The 19447-nt window shown below is 40.2% G+C and overlaps 1 protein-coding gene across 9 annotated transcripts in view; it reads right to left on the bottom strand.

Moving 5' to 3' along the window:
* The window catches only part of herc2 (HECT and RLD domain containing E3 ubiquitin protein ligase 2), a 362023-nt gene that overhangs the window by 271589 nt on the left and 70987 nt on the right, over window positions 1-19447 (bottom strand). For all 9 annotated transcript variants that reach the window (XM_072915066.1, XM_072915069.1, XM_072915071.1 and 6 more), the window contains exons 12-21: window positions 19442-19447; window positions 16198-16355; window positions 16018-16131; window positions 15699-15950; window positions 8702-8895; window positions 8428-8628; window positions 2765-2993; window positions 2551-2675; window positions 2308-2490; window positions 2056-2239 (exon numbers count right to left, since the gene is read on the bottom strand). The exon at window positions 19442-19447 is cut by the window's right edge and continues 146 nt beyond it. In XM_072915066.1, coding sequence (XP_072771167.1) covers window positions 2056-2239; window positions 2308-2490; window positions 2551-2675; window positions 2765-2993; window positions 8428-8628; window positions 8702-8895; window positions 15699-15950; window positions 16018-16131; window positions 16198-16355; window positions 19442-19447 — 1646 coding nt within the window. The remainder of the gene's footprint in view (window positions 1-2055; window positions 2240-2307; window positions 2491-2550; window positions 2676-2764; window positions 2994-8427; window positions 8629-8701; window positions 8896-15698; window positions 15951-16017; window positions 16132-16197; window positions 16356-19441) is intronic.

Here is a 19447-nt window from a genome sequence, read left to right as displayed (position 1 = left end):
AAATGAGAATTGATTCTGAATCGCACAACGTAAAAATCGCGATTTGAATTCGAATCGATTTTTCCCCACACCCCTAGTGAACAGCGAGGCCGTGTAAAGTGAACAGTGTTGAACACTATATATACAAAAGTACTGGATTAATAATAATAATGGATTAGATTTATATAGCGCTTTTCTAGGCACTCAAAATGCTTCACAGAGTGAGAACCCATTATTCATTTTTACAACTCATTCATTCATCATTCATTCACCGGTGTGAGCGGCACCGGGGGCAAGGGTGAAGTGTAAGTAAAGTATCTAAAATTGGTACCGGTATGGATTAGGGATGTCCCGATCCAGGCTTTTGCACTTCCAATCCGATACCGATATTGTTTTTGCATTTCCGATCCGATACCGATACCGATACTGACCGATACTGGCCTATCCGAGCATGTATTAAAGTTTAAAGTTATTTAGCCTACTTAGTTGTCAGAATCATGTTGAAAAGGGTTATAGTACTCTTGATAACAACTAGCCAGCTGAATTAGGGGAGTTTGAATAATACACAATGGTTGGTAACAAGAAACTGACCTGTTTATTCAAGGATAAACACAAAATAGACAAAATTATACATGACAAACAGAAATGGCATCATTGAACTAGGGCTGGGCGATATGGCCTTTTTTTAATATTGCGATATTTTAAGGCCATATTGCGATACACAATATATATCTCGATATTTTGCCTTAGCCTTGAATGAACACTTGATGCATATAATCACAGCAGTATGATGATTCTATGTGTTTTGATTGATTGATTGAGACTTTTATTAGTAGGTTGCACAGTGAAGTACATATTCCGTACAATTGACCACTAAATGGTAACACCCGAATACGTTTTTCAACTTGTTTAAGTCGGGGTCCACTTAAATTGATTCATGATACAGATATATACCATCAAATATATACTATCATCATAATACAGTCATCACACAAGATAATCACATTGAATTATTTACATTACTTATAATCCAGGGTGTGGAGGGGGGCGCCGGATGTAAGTGTCAAAAAGACAGCCAAAAGAGTTTGATATGAGAATAAATCTAAAGTTAAAATATAGGGTAGAAATGCACCCATTTGCAGGAAATGTAGTCTTGATTTTCAACATTTTCTTTCAAGGCTTGCATGTCTACATTAAAACATTCTTCTTCATACTGTATTAATATATGCTACTTTTAAACTTTCATGCAGAGAAGGAAATCACAACTAAAAAAATCACAAATTTTTTCATACGGTGTTGATGTGGAAATTTTTGCCTCGGCATTTTGATGGTGTGGGCGTGTGGCACCGAATGGAGATAAGCGTCTCGACAGACGTCATAATATTTGAACAATGATGACGAAAACGGTTTTCTCTGTCGTGTCCGTGTGTCGAAAATTGTTATGCGCTTATTTTTTTATTTGATTTTGTGCGTGGCATATAATTGCTATGCGCAGAGGGAACGTTGATCACACGGCTGCGCTAGCATCACAGCTAACGTTAGCCATGCTGCTACCTCTCTGCTCGGGGAGGACGTATACGTATGTGACGTATGACGTGACAGTATGTGACGTATGACGTGACAGTATGTGACGTGTGTAAGAAGGTGCGCTTGCTGTCTGTGAGAAGGAGAGACAAGAAAGAGTGAGAAGAGCCTGTCGTGTACTGCCAGCAGCTAAAAGCAACTGCGTGAGAATCCACAGACCTGTGGATGTGTTGAAGGTGTGCTGGAAAATGCGGAACGGAAATTAGGGAGCAGCAGAAAAGTGGAATGTATTATTTAAATCGGTGCGTTGGAAAACACGGACCGGAGTTTTTTTTAAACTAGATCTGGATCGGCATTTTCCCATGCCTTGCCGATACGCATTTTTTGGCAAATATCGGCGGCCGATCCGATCCAAATATCGGATCGGGACATCCCTAGTATGGATTCCCAAGCTCCAAGAATCGGTACTGTATGGGTTGAAATGTAAAGGGCATCCATCCATACACTGTATATGAAAAAAGGCAAAAAGGGATCTTTGAAACATCAACTCACTGTATCCGTTGGCGTTGACGGAGTCGTTGACGCCGAGGTAGAGTTTGCTGACCAGCAGCCTCTGGAAGCGTAGCAGCAGGTCCAGGGACGCAGAGCGCTCCTTGTTGTCGTGCTCGGCCTCTAAATAGTTGGAGATGCGCAGGTGAGCGATGTCCTTCAGTCTGGCGATGGTCTGCGATGCGATGTTTCTAGAGGGGGATGAAGTACGTGAGCCTGGTGAAGTCCTCAACGCAATGTTAAAAAAAGGATGAGATGCCTCAAAAGTTGCTGGACGAGCTGCACCAGAGGCAGGATCTGCTTCCCTGCAGACTCGTAGATCCCGGTGTTGATGAGGTCTTTGTCCAGCATGGTGCGACAACGCTGCATGGTGGAAGCGTTGGCCTCCTGCTCGTCTATCTCCTTCTCCTTCTGGGCTTCCTTCTTGGCCTCGATGTCCTGCCATTGGAGCACTGTGAGCCTGGGAGGCCGGCGTGACCAGACGACAAACACACTGACCTGGATCTCAGCCGTGATGGCCGCGTTCAAAGCCGACTCCAGGCCTCCGTCAGCCATCAAGCTGCTGACCAGCAGGTCGATCATGAATCGCCGGCCAGGTGTCACACTTCTCTCATTTCCTGATGCTGCAGCAGCAAATAAAAAAGGTCATTTATTTATGAAACCACCCCACACAACAAGCTCTGGTTTCTGCTGGGAAGTCCAAGGCACTCACCGGTATTGGGCAGCAGCGAGGACAAGGCCCTGGCACGCTCCTCGGCAGTGGGCAGCAGAACCGACCAGCCGTTCTGGAGGACGGCTTGAGCGGCGGCCTGCACCGTGTTGAGCACCCCGCCGTTGCTCGCAAGCATGACCACCGTTTGTTTGAGGTTGTTGAGCAGGGCGCTGCCCAGTCCCAAGCCCAGCTCCTCTGGGTCCACCTGGTTACTAATAGCAGCATGGAGCTGGGGGGAAATTCACAAGGTAAAAAGCTCTCTTATTATGCAAAAGTTTTTTAAATTATGCACTGACAATAATACATACATATACACACACACACACACACACACACACACACACACACACACACACACACACACACACACACATATATATATATATATATATATATATAAATAAAAGTACCACCATAATGACCAACATTAAAATACAGTGTCGTTGTAGGCCTAAGTAGTCATTAAAGCCAGCATGTGGAGGGGGGCATGGGTTGCGGGCCTGCCGCGGAACGGGGTGTGCCAGGATCGGCCTCGAGGACAGCGACAGGTGCGTAGATGGCCCAGGTGGGCCTTGTTATCTAATCACCTGTCGCCTTTATTAGCAGCAGCTGGGATGAGACACGTTGTTGGAGCTGGAGTGGGAGCGCGAGCAATAGAGCGAGAGACAGACGCAGAGAAAACATTTTGCTGGAAAGCAGTGTTGGAACCCTGATCCGGGCTCTCGTGGCAGTATTTGGTGGTCTGAGGAACCCACTGGAGGGCAACCTCCACAAATTGCCGGATCAGGGTTCCAACACTGTTTTATTTTCATAAAATCGTGCAAGTGTTTTGCTTTCCAGCAAAATGTTTTCTCTGGGTCCGTTTCTCGCTCTATCGCTCTCGCTCCCACTCCAGCTCCAACAACGTGTCTCATCCCGGCTGCTGCTAATAAAGGCCACTAGTTGAATAACCTAAATCAAAGCTGGGCAAATATTTTGACTCGGGGGCCACATTGAGAGAAACAAATGTGTCTGGGATACCAATGTGTATGCGTGTATAAATGATATATTCACATTTAGCTGTAAAGATCTGCTGTACAGTATATGTGTTTGGGTCCTTTTTTTCCCCAGGAACACTAATACCAAAAGTCACAATGTCCGATACAATTCTAAAAACGTTACGACAGAAAACCTTAAAAAAAATGGAATTTTAATTTTTTTTACTGAATTTGACACCCAAAATGTCTATTAAAATAAAGAAAGTGGGATTTATAATATTAACTATGAACAGTAAAATACTGAATATTAACATATGAACATCGCTCCTCTTTTACTTCTCCTCGATAATTGTGTATCTTCTACAATCAAACTAAACCCAACAAAAATGCAAAATATGAATGCAAAGCGTAATAAACACCTACAATATGATATACTATCACGTAAAAATCTGCTTCCGCATCTGTTTCTGACACACGTGTTTCGGGCTGGCTGCTCTGTAAACAAACCCCGCCCACTCTGGTTTGTTCCTTGTTGAGCTGCTGTGACGTGGATTACCGCAATAACTTGTATAACGCCTAAAAGCCCAGATTTCAACCATTGAAATTAGAGATACCCGATAATATCGGACTGCCGATATTATCGGCCGAATAATGCTTTAAAATGTAATATCGGAAATTACCGGTATCGGTTTCAAAAAGTAAAATGTATGACTTTTTAAAACGCCGCTGTACGGAGTGGTACACGGACGTAGGGAGAAGTACAGAGCAGTTGCGTCTCCCAGTCATACTTGCCAAACCTCCCGATTTTCCCGGGAGACTCCCGAATTTCAGTGCCCCTCCCGAAAATCTCCCGGTGCAACCATTCCCGAATTTCTCCCGATTTCCACCCAGACAACAATATTGGGGGCGTGCCTTAGAGGCACTGCCTTTGCGTGCCGGCCCAATCACATAATATCTACGGCTTTTCACACACACAAGTGAATGCAATCCATACTTGGTCAACAGCCATACAGGTCACACTGAGGGTGGCCGTATAAACAACTTTAACACTGTTACAAATATGCGCCACACTGTGAACCCACACCAAATAAGAATGACAAACACATTTCGGGAGAACATCCGCACCGTAACACAACATAAACACAACAGAACAAATACCCAGAACTCTTTGCAGCACTAACTCTTCTGGGACGCTACAATATACACCCCCCGCTATCCCCTACCCCAACCACCCCAACCCCGCCCACCTCAACCTCCTCATGCTCTCGCAGGGAGAGCATGTCCCAAATTCCAAACTGCTGTTTTGAGGCATGTTAAAAAAAATAATGCACTTTGTGACTTCAATAATAAATATGGCAGTGCCATGTTGGCATTTATTTCCATAACTTGAGATGATCCATCCATCCATCCATATTCTTCCGCTTATCCGAGGTCAGGACGCGGGGGCAGCAGCCTAAGCAGGGAAGCCCAGACTTCCCTCTGCCCAGCCACTTCGTCCAGCACTTGGGCGGTATCGCTCGGTTGGTAGAGCGGCTGTGCCAGCAACTTGAGGGTTGCAGGTTCGATCCCCGCTTCCGCCATCCTAGTCACTGCCGTTGTGTCCTTGGGCAAGACACTTTACCCACCTTCTCCTAATGCCACCCACACTGGTTTAAATGTAACTTAGATATTGGGTTTCACTATGTAAAGCGCTTTGAGTCACTTGAGAAAAAGCGCTATATAAATATAATTCACTTCACTTCACTTCCCGGGGGATCCCGAAGCGTTTCCAGGCCAGCCGGGAGACATAGTCTTCCCAACGTGTCCTGGGTCTTCCCTGTGGCCTCCTACCGGTCGGACGTGCCCTAAACACCTCCCTAGGGAGGCGTTCGGGTGGCATCCTGACCAGATGCCCGAACCACCTCATCTGGCTCCTCTCGATGTGGAGGAGCAGCGGCTTTACTTTGAGCTCCTCCCGGATGGCAGAGCTTCTCACCCTATCTCTAAGGGAGAGCCCCGCCACCCGGCGGAGGAAACTCATTTCGGCCGCTTGTACCCGTGATCTTGTCCTTTCGGTCATAACCCAAAGCTCATGACCATAGGTGAGGATGGGAACGTAGATCGACCGGTAAATTGAGAGCTTTGCCTTCCGGCTCAGCTCCTTCTTCACCACAACGGATCGATACAACGTCCGCATTACTGAAGATGCCGCACCGATCCGCCTGTCGATCTCACGATCCACTCTTCCCTCACTCGTGAACAAGACTCCGAGGTACTTGAACTCCTCCACAACCCGGAGATGGCACTCCACCCTTTTCCGGGCGAGAACCATGGACTCGGACTTGGAAGTGCTGATTCTCATCCCAGTTGCTTCACACTCGGCTGCGAACCGATCCAGTGAGAGCTGAAGATCTTGGCCGGATGAAGCCATCAGGACCACATCATCTGCAAAAAGCAGAGACCTAATCCTGCAGCCACCAAACCAGATCCCCTCAACGCCTTGACTGCGCCAAGAAATTCTGTCCATAAAAGTTATGAACAGAATCGGTGACAAAGGGCAGCCTTGGCGGAGTCCAACCCTCACTGGAAACGTGTCCGACTTACTGCCGGCAATGCGGACCAAGCTCTGACACTGATCGTACAGGGAGCGGACCGCCACAATAAGACAGTCCGATACCCCATACTCTCTGAGCACTCCCCACAGGACTTCCCGGGGTACACGGTCGAATGCCTTCTCCAAGTCTACAAAGCACATGTAGACTGGTTGGTCAAACTCCCATGCACCCTCAAGGACCCTGCCGAGAGTATAGAGCTGGTCCACAGTTCCACGACCAGGACGAAAACCACACTGTTCCTCCTGAATCCGAGGTTCGACTATCCGGCGTAGCCTCCTCTCCAGTACAGCTGAATAGACCTTACCGGGAAGGCTGAGGAGTGTGATCCCACGATAGTTAGAACACACCCTCCGGTTCCCCTTCTTAAAGAGAGGAACCACCACCCCGGTCTGCCAATCCAGAGGTACCGCCCCCGATGTCCACGCGATGTTGCAGAGTCTTGTCAACCAAGACAGCCCCACAACATCCAGAGCCTTAAGGAACTCCGGGCGGATCTCATCCACCCCCGGGGCCTTGCCACCGAGGAGCTTTTTAACTACCTCGGCAACCTCAGCCCCAGAAATAGGAGAGCCCACCACAGATTCCCCAGGCACTGCTTCCTCATAGGAAGACGTGCTGGTAGGATTGAGGAGGTCTTCGAAGTATTCCCTCCACCGATCCACAACATCCGCAGTCGAGGTCAGCAGAACACCATCCTCACCATACACGGTGTTGACATTGCACTGCTTCCCCTTCCTGAGGCGGCGGATGGTGGTCCAGAATCGCTTCGAAGCTGTCCGGAAGTCGTTTTCCATGGCTTCCCCGAACTCCTCCCATGTCCGAGTTTTTGCCTCCGCGACCGCTGAAGCCGCACACTGCTTGAGATGTTTTTTTTGGAATACCTTGTTACATTGTTTAATGCATCCTGCAGGGCATCACAACAAAATTAGGCATAATAATGTGTTAATTCCACGACTGTATATATCGGTATTGGTTGATATCGGAATCGGTAATTAAGAGTTGGACAATATCGGAATGTCGGATATCGGCAAAAAAGCCGTTATCGGACATCTCTAATTGAAATACTTTCTATAGTTCAAGAATATAATATAATATAATGGCGGCGACAGTTTTTATGTTAAAGGTCTAAAACAATGATGTAGAAAATCATAATGGGCCGCACGTGGCCCGCGGGTTGTAATTTGCCCAGGCCTGGCCTAAATGATGAAAAAGAGGGGACCTAAAACAGAACCTTGAGGAACACCTCTAGGCATACTTGCCAACCTTGAGACCTCCGATTTCGGGAGGTGGGGGTGGGGGCGTGGTCGGGGGTGGGGCGGGGCGTGGTTAAGAGGGGAGGAGTATATTGACAGCTAGAATTCACCAAGTCAAGTATTTCATATATATATATATATATATATATATATATATATATATATATATATATATATATGAAAATATGCAAACAAAACTGTGTTTAGATAATTGATACTTCAAACTTGCATAAATAAATATTAAGGAATATAACATAACTTGGCTTCTGAGAGTTTCAAAATGTAATGAATAAAATGCTAAAGTTGTTGATAAACAAGCAATTATTTTAATAATTAAATATGGTCATTTTAAATGAATTATTATGATAATTTAAAATCAATTATTTCAAATATGTTTATTTTAATGTATAATTCTATGGCTGGATGTAATAAGGAGTCACGAAAAAATACAAATAAAAATACAATTAATTTTTATGTTTTTAGCAAAATATAGTAAAAATGTATTTAGTTTTTTTTTTTAATTAATAAATATATTTATTTTTAGGTAAAATAAACATAATACAATTTATCTCTAGTCTGGATGATTTAGTTCTTGTCACCCTGTTGTCCTCCCATCATAAAAAAAGGCTGTCCTCACTCAGGTCCGCATGGAGCTGGAGGGGGCGTGGCTTCCAGCTCCGGCTGAAAATCGGGAGATTTTCGGGAGAATATTTGTCCCGGGAGGTTTTCGGGAGAGGCACTGAATTTCGGGAGTCTCCCGGAAAATTCGAGAGGGTTGGCAAGTATGCCTCTAGGGGGGCAACTTCACACAGACAGGAAATAGAATCACTGGCGTCTACCTGGAGCCGGAGCAGGTTGAGCGTGGCGACCACCATGCACTCCTCCTCCTGCGGGGGAGGCCAGTCGGAGCTGCCGTCCATGCCCTCGCTCACCTGCCTCAGGAGCAGGTCCAGCTGCTCAAAGGTCATAGGGCACACGTCCACCACGAAGGGGACGCGCTGGCCGACGGACCACTCGGAGCACGAGGACCAGACGAAACTCTGGAAGAAAAACGAGCGAGCGTTGGAGAGCGAGCACGGCGGCGTGGCAAGTGGGAGGGCGAGTGGGCGTCACCTGTCCCGGGCCGCAGGAGATGCCCACGATGTGTTTGGATTTGAGACCGGGGAGAGCCTTGGGGTGCTTTTTGTTGTAGAAAAGCGTGTCAAAGTGTTGCAGCTTGTCGTTGCTGCCCCAGCTGTGGACCTCTCCGTCGTCGGTGAGGACCAGGCAGTGAGAAGATCCCACTGCCACGTCCACCACTTTCTTCCCTGGATACAACAACACAACAACTTTAATTACCATGTATAACTAATACCTCAAGAGCTCCATTTGGACCATACTTGTCATGGAGGCCCAGCAAAATGTCATCTTCAATTTTTTTCACCAAATAAATCAGATTTTTTTTCCTTACTTAAACAATGATGATTCACAACACATTTTACTTTGTATTTGATGTAAAACTAGTAGTTTGAAAGGAAAAACAACAACCTCCAGGATACATGGCATGAGCATACACCGCATCTTACTCCTAAACAAATTTTGCACAGCGAGTCTTTTAGTGAAGGTGAGAAAAACACTAAAAAAAAATTAAGATAAAACATTGAGTTCATTAGTAAAACTGATGTATTGCCCACCCCTTTCGTGAAGTTAAAATGGCCCGGTTTTGTTGGCAAAAATGTTGAGAAAATGTAAGAAAAAAAACCAAAGAAAATTGGAATATAAAGACAAAACGCTGACATTTTCTAATTAATAATAATATACTTAGTCACCTATAACACAACGTTTTGTTTTTCAATATATAAAATATCTCTTTTTAGTAGAGATGTCCGATAATACCGTACTGCCGATATTATCGGCCGATAAATGCTTTAAAATGTAATATCGGAAATGATCGGTATCGGTTTCAAAAAGTAAAATTTATGATGTATGGAGTAGTACACGGACGTAGGGAGAAGCACAGAGCAGTTGCGTCTCCCAGTCATACTTGCCAACCCTCCCGATTTTCCCGGAAGACTCCCGAATTTCAGCGCCCCTCCCGAAAATCTCCCGGGGCAACCATTCTCCCGAATTTCTCCCGATTTCCACCCAGACAACAATATTGGGGGCGTGCTTTAAAGGCACTGCCTTTGCGTGCCGGCCCAATCACATAATATTTACGGCTTTTCACACACACAAGTGAATGCTGCATACTTGGTCAACAGCCATACAGGTCACACTGAGGGTGGCCGTATAAACAACTTTAACACTGTTACAAATATGCGCCACACTGTGAACCCACACCAAACAAGAATGACCAACACATTTCGGGAGAAATGCACCGTAACACAACATAAACACAACAGAACAAATACCCAGAACCCCTTGCAGCACTAACTCTTCCGGGACGCTACAATATACCCCCCCCCCAACACCGCCCACCTCAACCTCCTCATGCTCTCTCAGGGAGAGCATGTCCCAAATTCCAAGCTGCTGTTTTGAGGCATGTTAAAAAAAAAAAATGCACTTTGTGACTTCAATAATAAATATGGCAGTGCCATGTTGTCATTTTTTTCCATAACTTGAGTTGATTTATTTTGGTAAACCTTGTTACATTGTTTAATGCATCCAGCGGGGCATCACAACAAAATTAGGCATAATAATGTGTTAATTCCACGACTGTATATATCGGTATCGGTTGATATCAGAATCGGTAATTAAGAGTTAATAAATGATAAATGGGTTGTACTTGTATAGCGTTTTTCTACCTTCAAGGTACTCAAAGCGCTTTGACACTACTTCCACATTTACCCATTCACACACACATTCACACACTGATGGAGGGAGCTGCCATGCAAGGCGCTAACCAGCACCCATCAGGAGCAAGGGTGAAGTGTCTTGCTCAGGACACAACGGACATGACGAGGTTGGTACTAGGTGGGGATTGAACTAGGGACCCTTGGGTTGCGCACGGCCACTCTTCCACTGTGCCACGCCGTTGAACAATATCGGAATATCGAATATCGGCAAAAAAGCCATTATCGGACATCTCTAGTTTTTAGCATTTAAAAAATATATATATATATATCAAAATGATAGCCGCATACTTGACTTTTCAATATGCGACCCTTGCTGGAAAAAGTTTAGACACCCATGATCTAAAAAATTAGAAGCTCTCAAAATAAAAAATAAAAATATAAACAAAGTTTAGTTAGTTAGTTTAATAAAATAATATGAACTTATGAATTAGTTACTTTAAAAATTACAACAATATCAAACATTGTTAAATGTGTGACACACTCGGGTAAGCAGTTACACACATAGACATCTTATAAGTAGACGCAGCATTGGCTGCTGTGACGCGAGAAATTCGGCCGCCATCTTGAAGTGGTGATGAGGAGCCGGCGAGCAGCCTGAACTGACAGTTGACAGGTAGAAAACTAAGATGCCGGGCTGGTGTTCAGCGTTTTCCTGCTCAAATGAGTGGACTGTTGAAAATAGGAATCGGGGGATTACTTTTCACAAGTAAGATTTAACATTAACGTGCTATTGGTTGTATTTTGTGAAAAGAATATTACCACAAAGTTGAGAAGGAGCAAAGATCTTCAATAGTACTGAAATCGTAGCCGATTTCAGTACTATCAATCGGCTAATTGATTTTCAATTAAATTAATTACATTTAAAAATGTCATACTTGATTAATATAAAGTTGAAATAAATCATGAAGATAAAGATTGTAAAAGCCAACAGGGGTAAAAGTTAGGACCACAATCCAGATTGTGTCATTTAAGGGAAGAATGAAATACAAAATATCAATACAAAGTGTCAAGACAGAATAAACTCTGCTGCTGCAGCAACAGAGATACAGTCTATAAGATATATAGATATCTAATGTATTCATACATTGTTTATGTAGCATGTATATATAACCTAATCATATTGTTTCTTCAACTTAAAAATAGCTGACCGTTTTTTTCCCCCTTCTCTGGGATTATATTCCCAGTTTTGATCTCGGACGTCTGGTCATTTATAGCATATAAGAATATTTTATTACTGTTAAGCAAACTATGAATAATAAAACATGTGTCCTTTATCATAGCTACACATATGACAAAAAAATCCGCGTGAAAATCAGTGGTATTCAGTGAGGTAAGATGAATTAAATGCACTGACAGTTCATTGCTCCTGCCAAATGAATTGCACTGAGTGGAGCGGATCACCACTCCAAGATGGCGGCCCCGCGTCTCGTCAGCGCCAGTAGGCAGTTACGCTCGATGCTGCGTCTACTTATAAGTTGTCTATGGTTACACAATCGTGTTATTTTTTTATTCTTATTTTTACAGGGGAAAAAACTACAGTAAAAATGTGAGGAAAAAAAAAAGTTTAATAATATACTTAGTCGCTTATAATACAAATCTGACACTAAGTTTTGTCTTTAAATATATATATATATATATATATATATATATATATATATATATATATATATATATACAATGTCTGTTTTTAACCTTTTTCTTTTTACAAAATAAAAAATTAGTATGTAGCACCTGCTATAATATAGACAGACTACAGATCAGGGCCTCCTTGTCGGAAAAAACAATACACCAGTGAGTGGAAAGTATGAGATGTATTGAGAAAAAGCTGAAACGATACTAATAACTGATAATTAATATACTTTGTACCGCCCGCTCATGGCAGTTTTTCGCATGGCGTTCAAAATGTTCGTTTGAGAGTTCGAGTTTGGTGCAACAGGCTTCCGTAGCCAGTCACTATTCAATGTAGCAGGCTAGCTAGTACAAAGTCGGCAGTCATAACTTCACTTCCACAGACTTTGGAGAATATATGCCTGTATACCGACAGCCATCAGACTGTATAATGCATATGTTCCTTTTTGACTGTACTTGAATGTATAATAGACTGTATTTATATTATTCCCATGTGAATATTGCTGTATAATAGACTGTATTTATATTATTCACATGTGAATAATGCTGTATAATAGACTGTATTTATGTTATTCACATGTGAATAATGCTGTATGATACTGTATTTATGTTATTCACATGTGAATAATGCTGTATAATAGACTGTATTTATGTTATTCACATGTGAATAATGCTGTATAATAGACTGTACTTATATTATTCACATGTGAATAATGCTGTATAATAGACTATATTTATATTATTCCCATGTGAATAATGCTGTATGATACTGTATTTATGTTATTCACATGTGAATAATGCTGTATAATAGACTGTATTTATATTATTCACATGTGAATAATGCTGTATAATAGACTGTATTTATATTATTCACATGTGAATAATGCTGTATAATAGACTGTATTTATATTATTCACATGTGAATAATGCTGTATAATAGACTGTATTTATGTTATTCACATGTGAATAATGCTGTATAATAGACTGTATTTATATTATTCACATGTGAATAATGCTGTATAATAGACTGTATTTATATTATTCACATGTGAATAATGCTGTATAATAGACTGTATTTATGTTATTCACATGTGAATAATGCTGTATAATAGACTGTACTTATATTATTCACATGTGAATAATGCTGTATAATAGACTATATTTATATTATTCACATGTGAATAATGCTGTATGATACTGTATGTTATTCACATGTGAATAATGCTGTATAATAGACTGTATTTATATTATTCACATGTGAATAATGCTGTATAATAGACTGTATTTATATTATTCACATGTGAATAATGCTGTATAATAGACTGTATTTATATTATTCACATGTGAATAATGCTGTATAATAGACTATATTATTCACATGTGAATAATGCTATATAATAGACTGTATTTATATTATTCACATGTGAATAATGCTGTATAATAGACTGTATTTATATTATTCACATGTGAATAATGCTGTATAATAGACTGTATTTATATTATTCACATGTGAATAATGCTGTATGATACTGTATTTATGTTATTCACATGTGAATAATGCTGTATAATAGACTGTATTTATGTTATTCACATGTGAATAATGCTGTATAATAGACTGTATTTATATTATTCACATGTGAATAATGCTGTATAATAGACTATATTTATATTATTCACATGTGAATAATGCTGTATGATACTGTATTTATGTTATTCACATGTGAATAATGCTGTATAATAGACTGTATTTATATTATTCACATGTGAATAATGCTGTATAATAGACTGTATTTATATTATTCACATGTGAATAATGCTGTATGATACTGTATTTATGTTATTCACATGTGAATAATGCTGTATAATAGACTGTATTTATGTTATTCACATGTGAATAATGCTATATAATAGACTGTATTTATATTATTCACATGTGACTAATGCTGTATAATACTGTATTTATATTATTCACATGTGAATAATGCTGTATAATAGACTGTATTTATGTTATTCACGTGTGAATAATGCTGTATAATATATTGACTGTATTTGTTATTCACATGTGAATAACACTGTATAATAGACTGTATTTATGTTATTCACATGTGAATAATGCTGTATAATACTGTATTTATATTATTCACATGTGAATAATGCTGTATAATAGACTGTATTTATATTATTCACATGTGAATAATGTTGTATAATAGACTGTATTTATGTTATTCACATATGAATAATGCTGTATAATAGACTGTATTTATATTATTCACATGTGAATAATGCTGTATAATAGACTATATTTATATTATTCACATGTGGATAATGCTATATGATACTGTATTTATGTTATTCACATGTGAATAATGCTGTATGATAAAATGTATTTATATTATTCACATGTGAATAATGCTGTATAATAGACTGTATTTATATTACTCACATGTGAATAATGCTGTATAATAGACTATATTATTCACATGTGAATAATGCTATATAATGTATTGTATTTATATTATTCACATGTGAATAATGCTGTATAATAGACTGTATTTATGTTATTCACGTGTGAATAATGCTGTATAATATATTGACTGTATTTATGTTATTCACATGTGAATAACACTGTATAATAGACTGTATTTATGTTATTCACATGTGAATAATGCTGTATAATAGACTGTATTTATATTATTCACATGTGAATAATGCTGTACAATAGACTGTATTTATATCATTCACATGTGAATAATGCTGTATTTATATTATTCACATGTAAAAAAATATCCAAGTGTTTATTGTTTATTGTGAGCGAACTGTGGTGCTGAATTTCCCCCAGGGGTCAATAAAGTACTTTCTATTCTAAGTAATTTAACATATAACGTCATATAAAAAAAATTCCCTCAAAATGTCATTGTATGGAAGATTTGCAACAGTTTAAAAAGATCGGGATTGAGATGCCAATGTTTGTTAGCCTGTCAATGGCAAAATACATGGTATGTTAGCATCGAGCTAGCAGGATAAGTACTACTTTTTTTACTGTATAGTTTCAGTTGCTTGTTTGTGTGCCGATTTGACGCAATCTTTTCCATGTTTTTGGCATTTCACATGCATTAATGTACATTATTTAATGAGCTTAGTTGTTCTGTAATTTAATTTGAAGGCTCAATTAACAACCTGGAAGGTTTTTAGTCCCTAAATGGAAGGATTGTTTACCTATATGCCAAACTAAATACCCACATTCAGGGAGGGCAGAATACACTTTGTTAGCTATAAGACAAAACGTAGAAAATGTTTTGTCTTAAAAAGAGTTAGTTTTTGCCTCATTCCTGTGAGAATCCTGCATGTGACTGAAGCAGTGGCGGTTGGTTTGTTTATCCAGGACGAGCTGGTCAAACAACAACCAGGTGGTAACTGTGAGCAGATAATAATGTATCTTCTCTTTCTTCACTCACGCAGTAAGTAAGGGATGAGGCAAAAACTGACCCAGACCTGCTCTAATGTCTGTTTTAGCATTTTTCCTGACAAAAAAAAAAAAATCAAAAAGAGACCCGCATACTTTGACTTTTTGGACACCCCTGTTATAAACACTCCTAAACATGCGAGCATCACTTGGCTTGGGTCAAAGGTCAAAAGGTCAAACTCACCCTGCAGACTGTCCAGCAATTTGGGGTAGCGGACGTGCTCGTCGGAGCCGTGTCCGAGACGCTGGTTGTCGCCCTTCCCCCACGTGTACACCTGGCCGTCCTTGGTGAGCGCCAAGGAGAACTGGCTCCCGCAGCACACCTTGACCACGTCCAGGTCCTGCAGCTTCTCCACCAGCTTGGGCGTCTTGCATCCGTCGCTGCCCCCTCGGCCCAGTTTCCCGTAGTCGCCGTCTCCCCAGGACCACACTTGACCTGCGTCATGGCAAAAGACGTCAACGTGGTCATTTTTATGAGACTCCTTCAAAAAAAGGATCTCTACCGTTTTCTGTGACGGCGAGCGTCTGGGCGTCGCCGCTCCCGCACGCCACGTCCACCACCTTCAGTCCTTTCAGCGCCGTCACCATCAGGGGCGTGGTCTGGTCCTCGCTGGAGCCTACAGGGAAGAAGGCTTGCTTTAGGGCCGGGAGCGGAGCGGAGCAGCCGGACTGCTGCTGCTTACCGTGGCCCAGGCGACCGTAGTTGCCCCGCCCCCACGTGTAGAGCTCGCCGTCGGCGGTGACGGCGGCGCTGTATGTGCTCCCGCACGCTACGTGCGCCACTTGTTTTCCTGCCTGCTTCCCGTTGAAGGCGGCGACCATTGTGGGCTCTTCCAGGTAGCTGGAAAGTATGTAAACATAAATGTCAACATGCTGATCTTTCTAACACATTAATAAAAAAATATATACAAATGTTTACGTGCTTTACCTTTTCATTGTGTGGATTCTACGGCAAAATATCATCTATTTATTGTGTGAATGCTTTGGAGCAATGGTTTTCTACACCAAAATGCATCTATTTATATACATGTATGATATATATATATATATATATATATATATATATATATATATATACAGTATAGATACATATACACACACATAGATACATACATATATACACATAAATATATATATATAAATACACATAAATATATATATATATACATAAATATATACACACATACATATATACACACATACATATATACACATATATATATATATATATATATATATATATATAGGACAAACAAAGTTGTTTTTTGAACTGGAAAAATTCCCAGTTTTTCCCAAATTCCAGGAATTCCTTAATACCATTTTTCAATAAAAAATGTTACTACTTCAACATTTCTCGACCGTTTTGAAAAATTCCAACACCAACCATTCAGAACATTCAAGTTTTTTACCATTTGAAAAAAAATAAAATAAACAATTTTCCTGAAATTCCCGAATTTTAATGAAATTCCCATTGAAACGAATGAGACAATTTTCAAAGTTACACAACTCCCACATCCATCCATCCATTTTCTACCGCTTATTCCCTTTTGGGGTCGCGGGGGGCGCTGGAGCCTATCTCAGCTACAATCAGGCGGAAGGCGGTGTACACCCTGGACAAGTCGCCACCTCATCGCAGGGCCAACACAGATAGACAGACAACATTCACACTCACATTCACACACTAGGGCCAATTTAGTGTTGCCAATCAACCTATCCCCAGGTGCATGTCTTGCACATATTTCATCCAATTCAAACCGTTCCAACTTCAAACTATTCAGCCTGTTCAGGAATAGTGTTCTCTTTTTCAACAATTCTTTAAAATATTCCCAGATTTCAAAGAATTCCCAGTTTTTCCAGGAGATTTTCCCCATCCAGAACGAATTGTCCATTATTCAAACTTCCACAATTCCCACATTTTTCAACCGATTCAAACCATTCCACCTTCAACATATTCCACTCATCCTGGACATTCAAACTATAATTTTTCCACATTCAACAAATTTCCAGGAATTTTTTTTTTTTTTCTGACCTTATTTCCAACTTTTTTTTGTTCGACGACTTCTTTCACATTTTTCAAACCATTTCAACCGTTGCACTGTCAAAACATTTCTCTTAGTCAGGACAAAAAAAAAAAGCTGGTTTAGGAACTTGTAAAATTCCCGGTTTTCCCGAAATTACGTAATATCATTTCCCAATAAAAAACTGTTACTACTTCATAATTTCTTGACCGATCTAAACAATTCCAACACCAACCAATTCAGCTTATTCAGGACATTCATTTTCAAAAAAATTTCGAGGAAGTTCCCATTGAAATGAATGGACATTTTTCCAAGCTGCACAATTCCCATACTTGCCAACCCTCCCAGATTTTCCGGGAGACTCCCGAAATTCAGCGCCTCTCCCGAAAACCTCCCGGGACAAATTTTCTCCCGAAAATCTCCCGAAATTCAGGCGGACTCAGGTCCAATATAAACAGCGTACCTGCCCAATGACGTTATAACTGTAGAATGATGGAGGGCGAGTTCTTGGTTTCTTATGTGGGTTTATTGTTAGGCAGTTTCATCAACGTCCTCCCAGCGCGGCAACAACACACAACAACAGCCACGTTTTTTTCTACCGTAAAGCAGTTCGTCTGCCGTAAACAGCAATGTTGTGACACTCTTAAACAGGACAATACTGCCATCTAGTGCATTTGATGAAAACACTTTTGTGCATGTCACACAGCAATGCATCATCAGAGAGGGTGTTCAGCATGGTTCGAAAAATAGTGACAGAGAATAGAACAAGGATGGACAATTCAACCCTTAACTCAACAATGAGTAGATGAGTGTTATGTGTGTGTATACGTGTAAATAAATGAACACTGAAATTCAAGTATTTATTTTATATATATATATATATGTATATATATATATATATATATATATATATAATAAAAGAAATATATATTTATAGCTAGAATTCACTGAAAGTCAAGTATTTCTTATATATATATATATATATATATATATATATATATATATATATGAAATACTTGACTTAGTATTTCGTCAAGTATTTCTTATATATATATATATATATATATATACATATATATATATAATAAAATAAATATATATTTATAGCTAGAATTCACTGAAAGTCAAGTATTTCTTATATATATATATATATATATATATATATATATATATATATATATATATATATATATATATATATATATATATATGAAATACTTGACTTGGTGAATTCTAGCTGTAAATATACTCCTCCCCTCTTAACCACGCCCCCCGAAATCGGAGGTCTCAAGGTTGGCAAGTATGACAATGCCCACATTTTTCAACCTATTCAAACATCAACACCTTACACTCATCCAACTAACAATTTCGCAAGTTCCAAACCAAATTTCGCTTTTCCTGGAAATTCAAACTCTTCAACATTCAAACCATTCCAACAGTCAAACTATTCTTACATCATACTATATTCTGTCAGCATTTCAGTTCAACTTCAGCATTGGAGCATTCACATGCAATTCCTGCAGGAATTGCTTCATTTAGTTATTATTATTTATTATTATTATTGTATGAATGCCTAAGCATTCATTACTTGTGCACTGATAATAATGTCACACATTTCTCAGTCTACACACAAACTACATTCAGTTCAGCTTTTTAGGGATAAAACCCTTAGTGCCAGGGAGGTTACAGCTGTGCTCTAAAGGGTGAGCACGGATAAAGTGGTGTGGTATTAGCGGATTTTGCCTTGCATCATTTACAGACCACCTTGGGTCTGACTACGGTCCCTTTGGAAATAACTGCCAAATCGATCACGATATCGTTTTATCGCCCAGCCCTACGTATTCGTTACGTAACGTTATTGCTTCAAATCTGACGAGCATCTACAGTGTCAACGGAGTGTGTCACATACTTGGTG

This window comes from Nerophis lumbriciformis, linkage group LG18, assembly GCF_033978685.3.
Source record: "Nerophis lumbriciformis linkage group LG18, RoL_Nlum_v2.1, whole genome shotgun sequence".
In the NCBI taxonomy this organism is placed as follows: Eukaryota; Metazoa; Chordata; class Actinopteri; order Syngnathiformes; family Syngnathidae; genus Nerophis; species Nerophis lumbriciformis.
The sequence above is the reverse complement of the archived record's forward strand: the minus strand, read 5'-3'. Positions and strand labels throughout refer to the sequence as shown.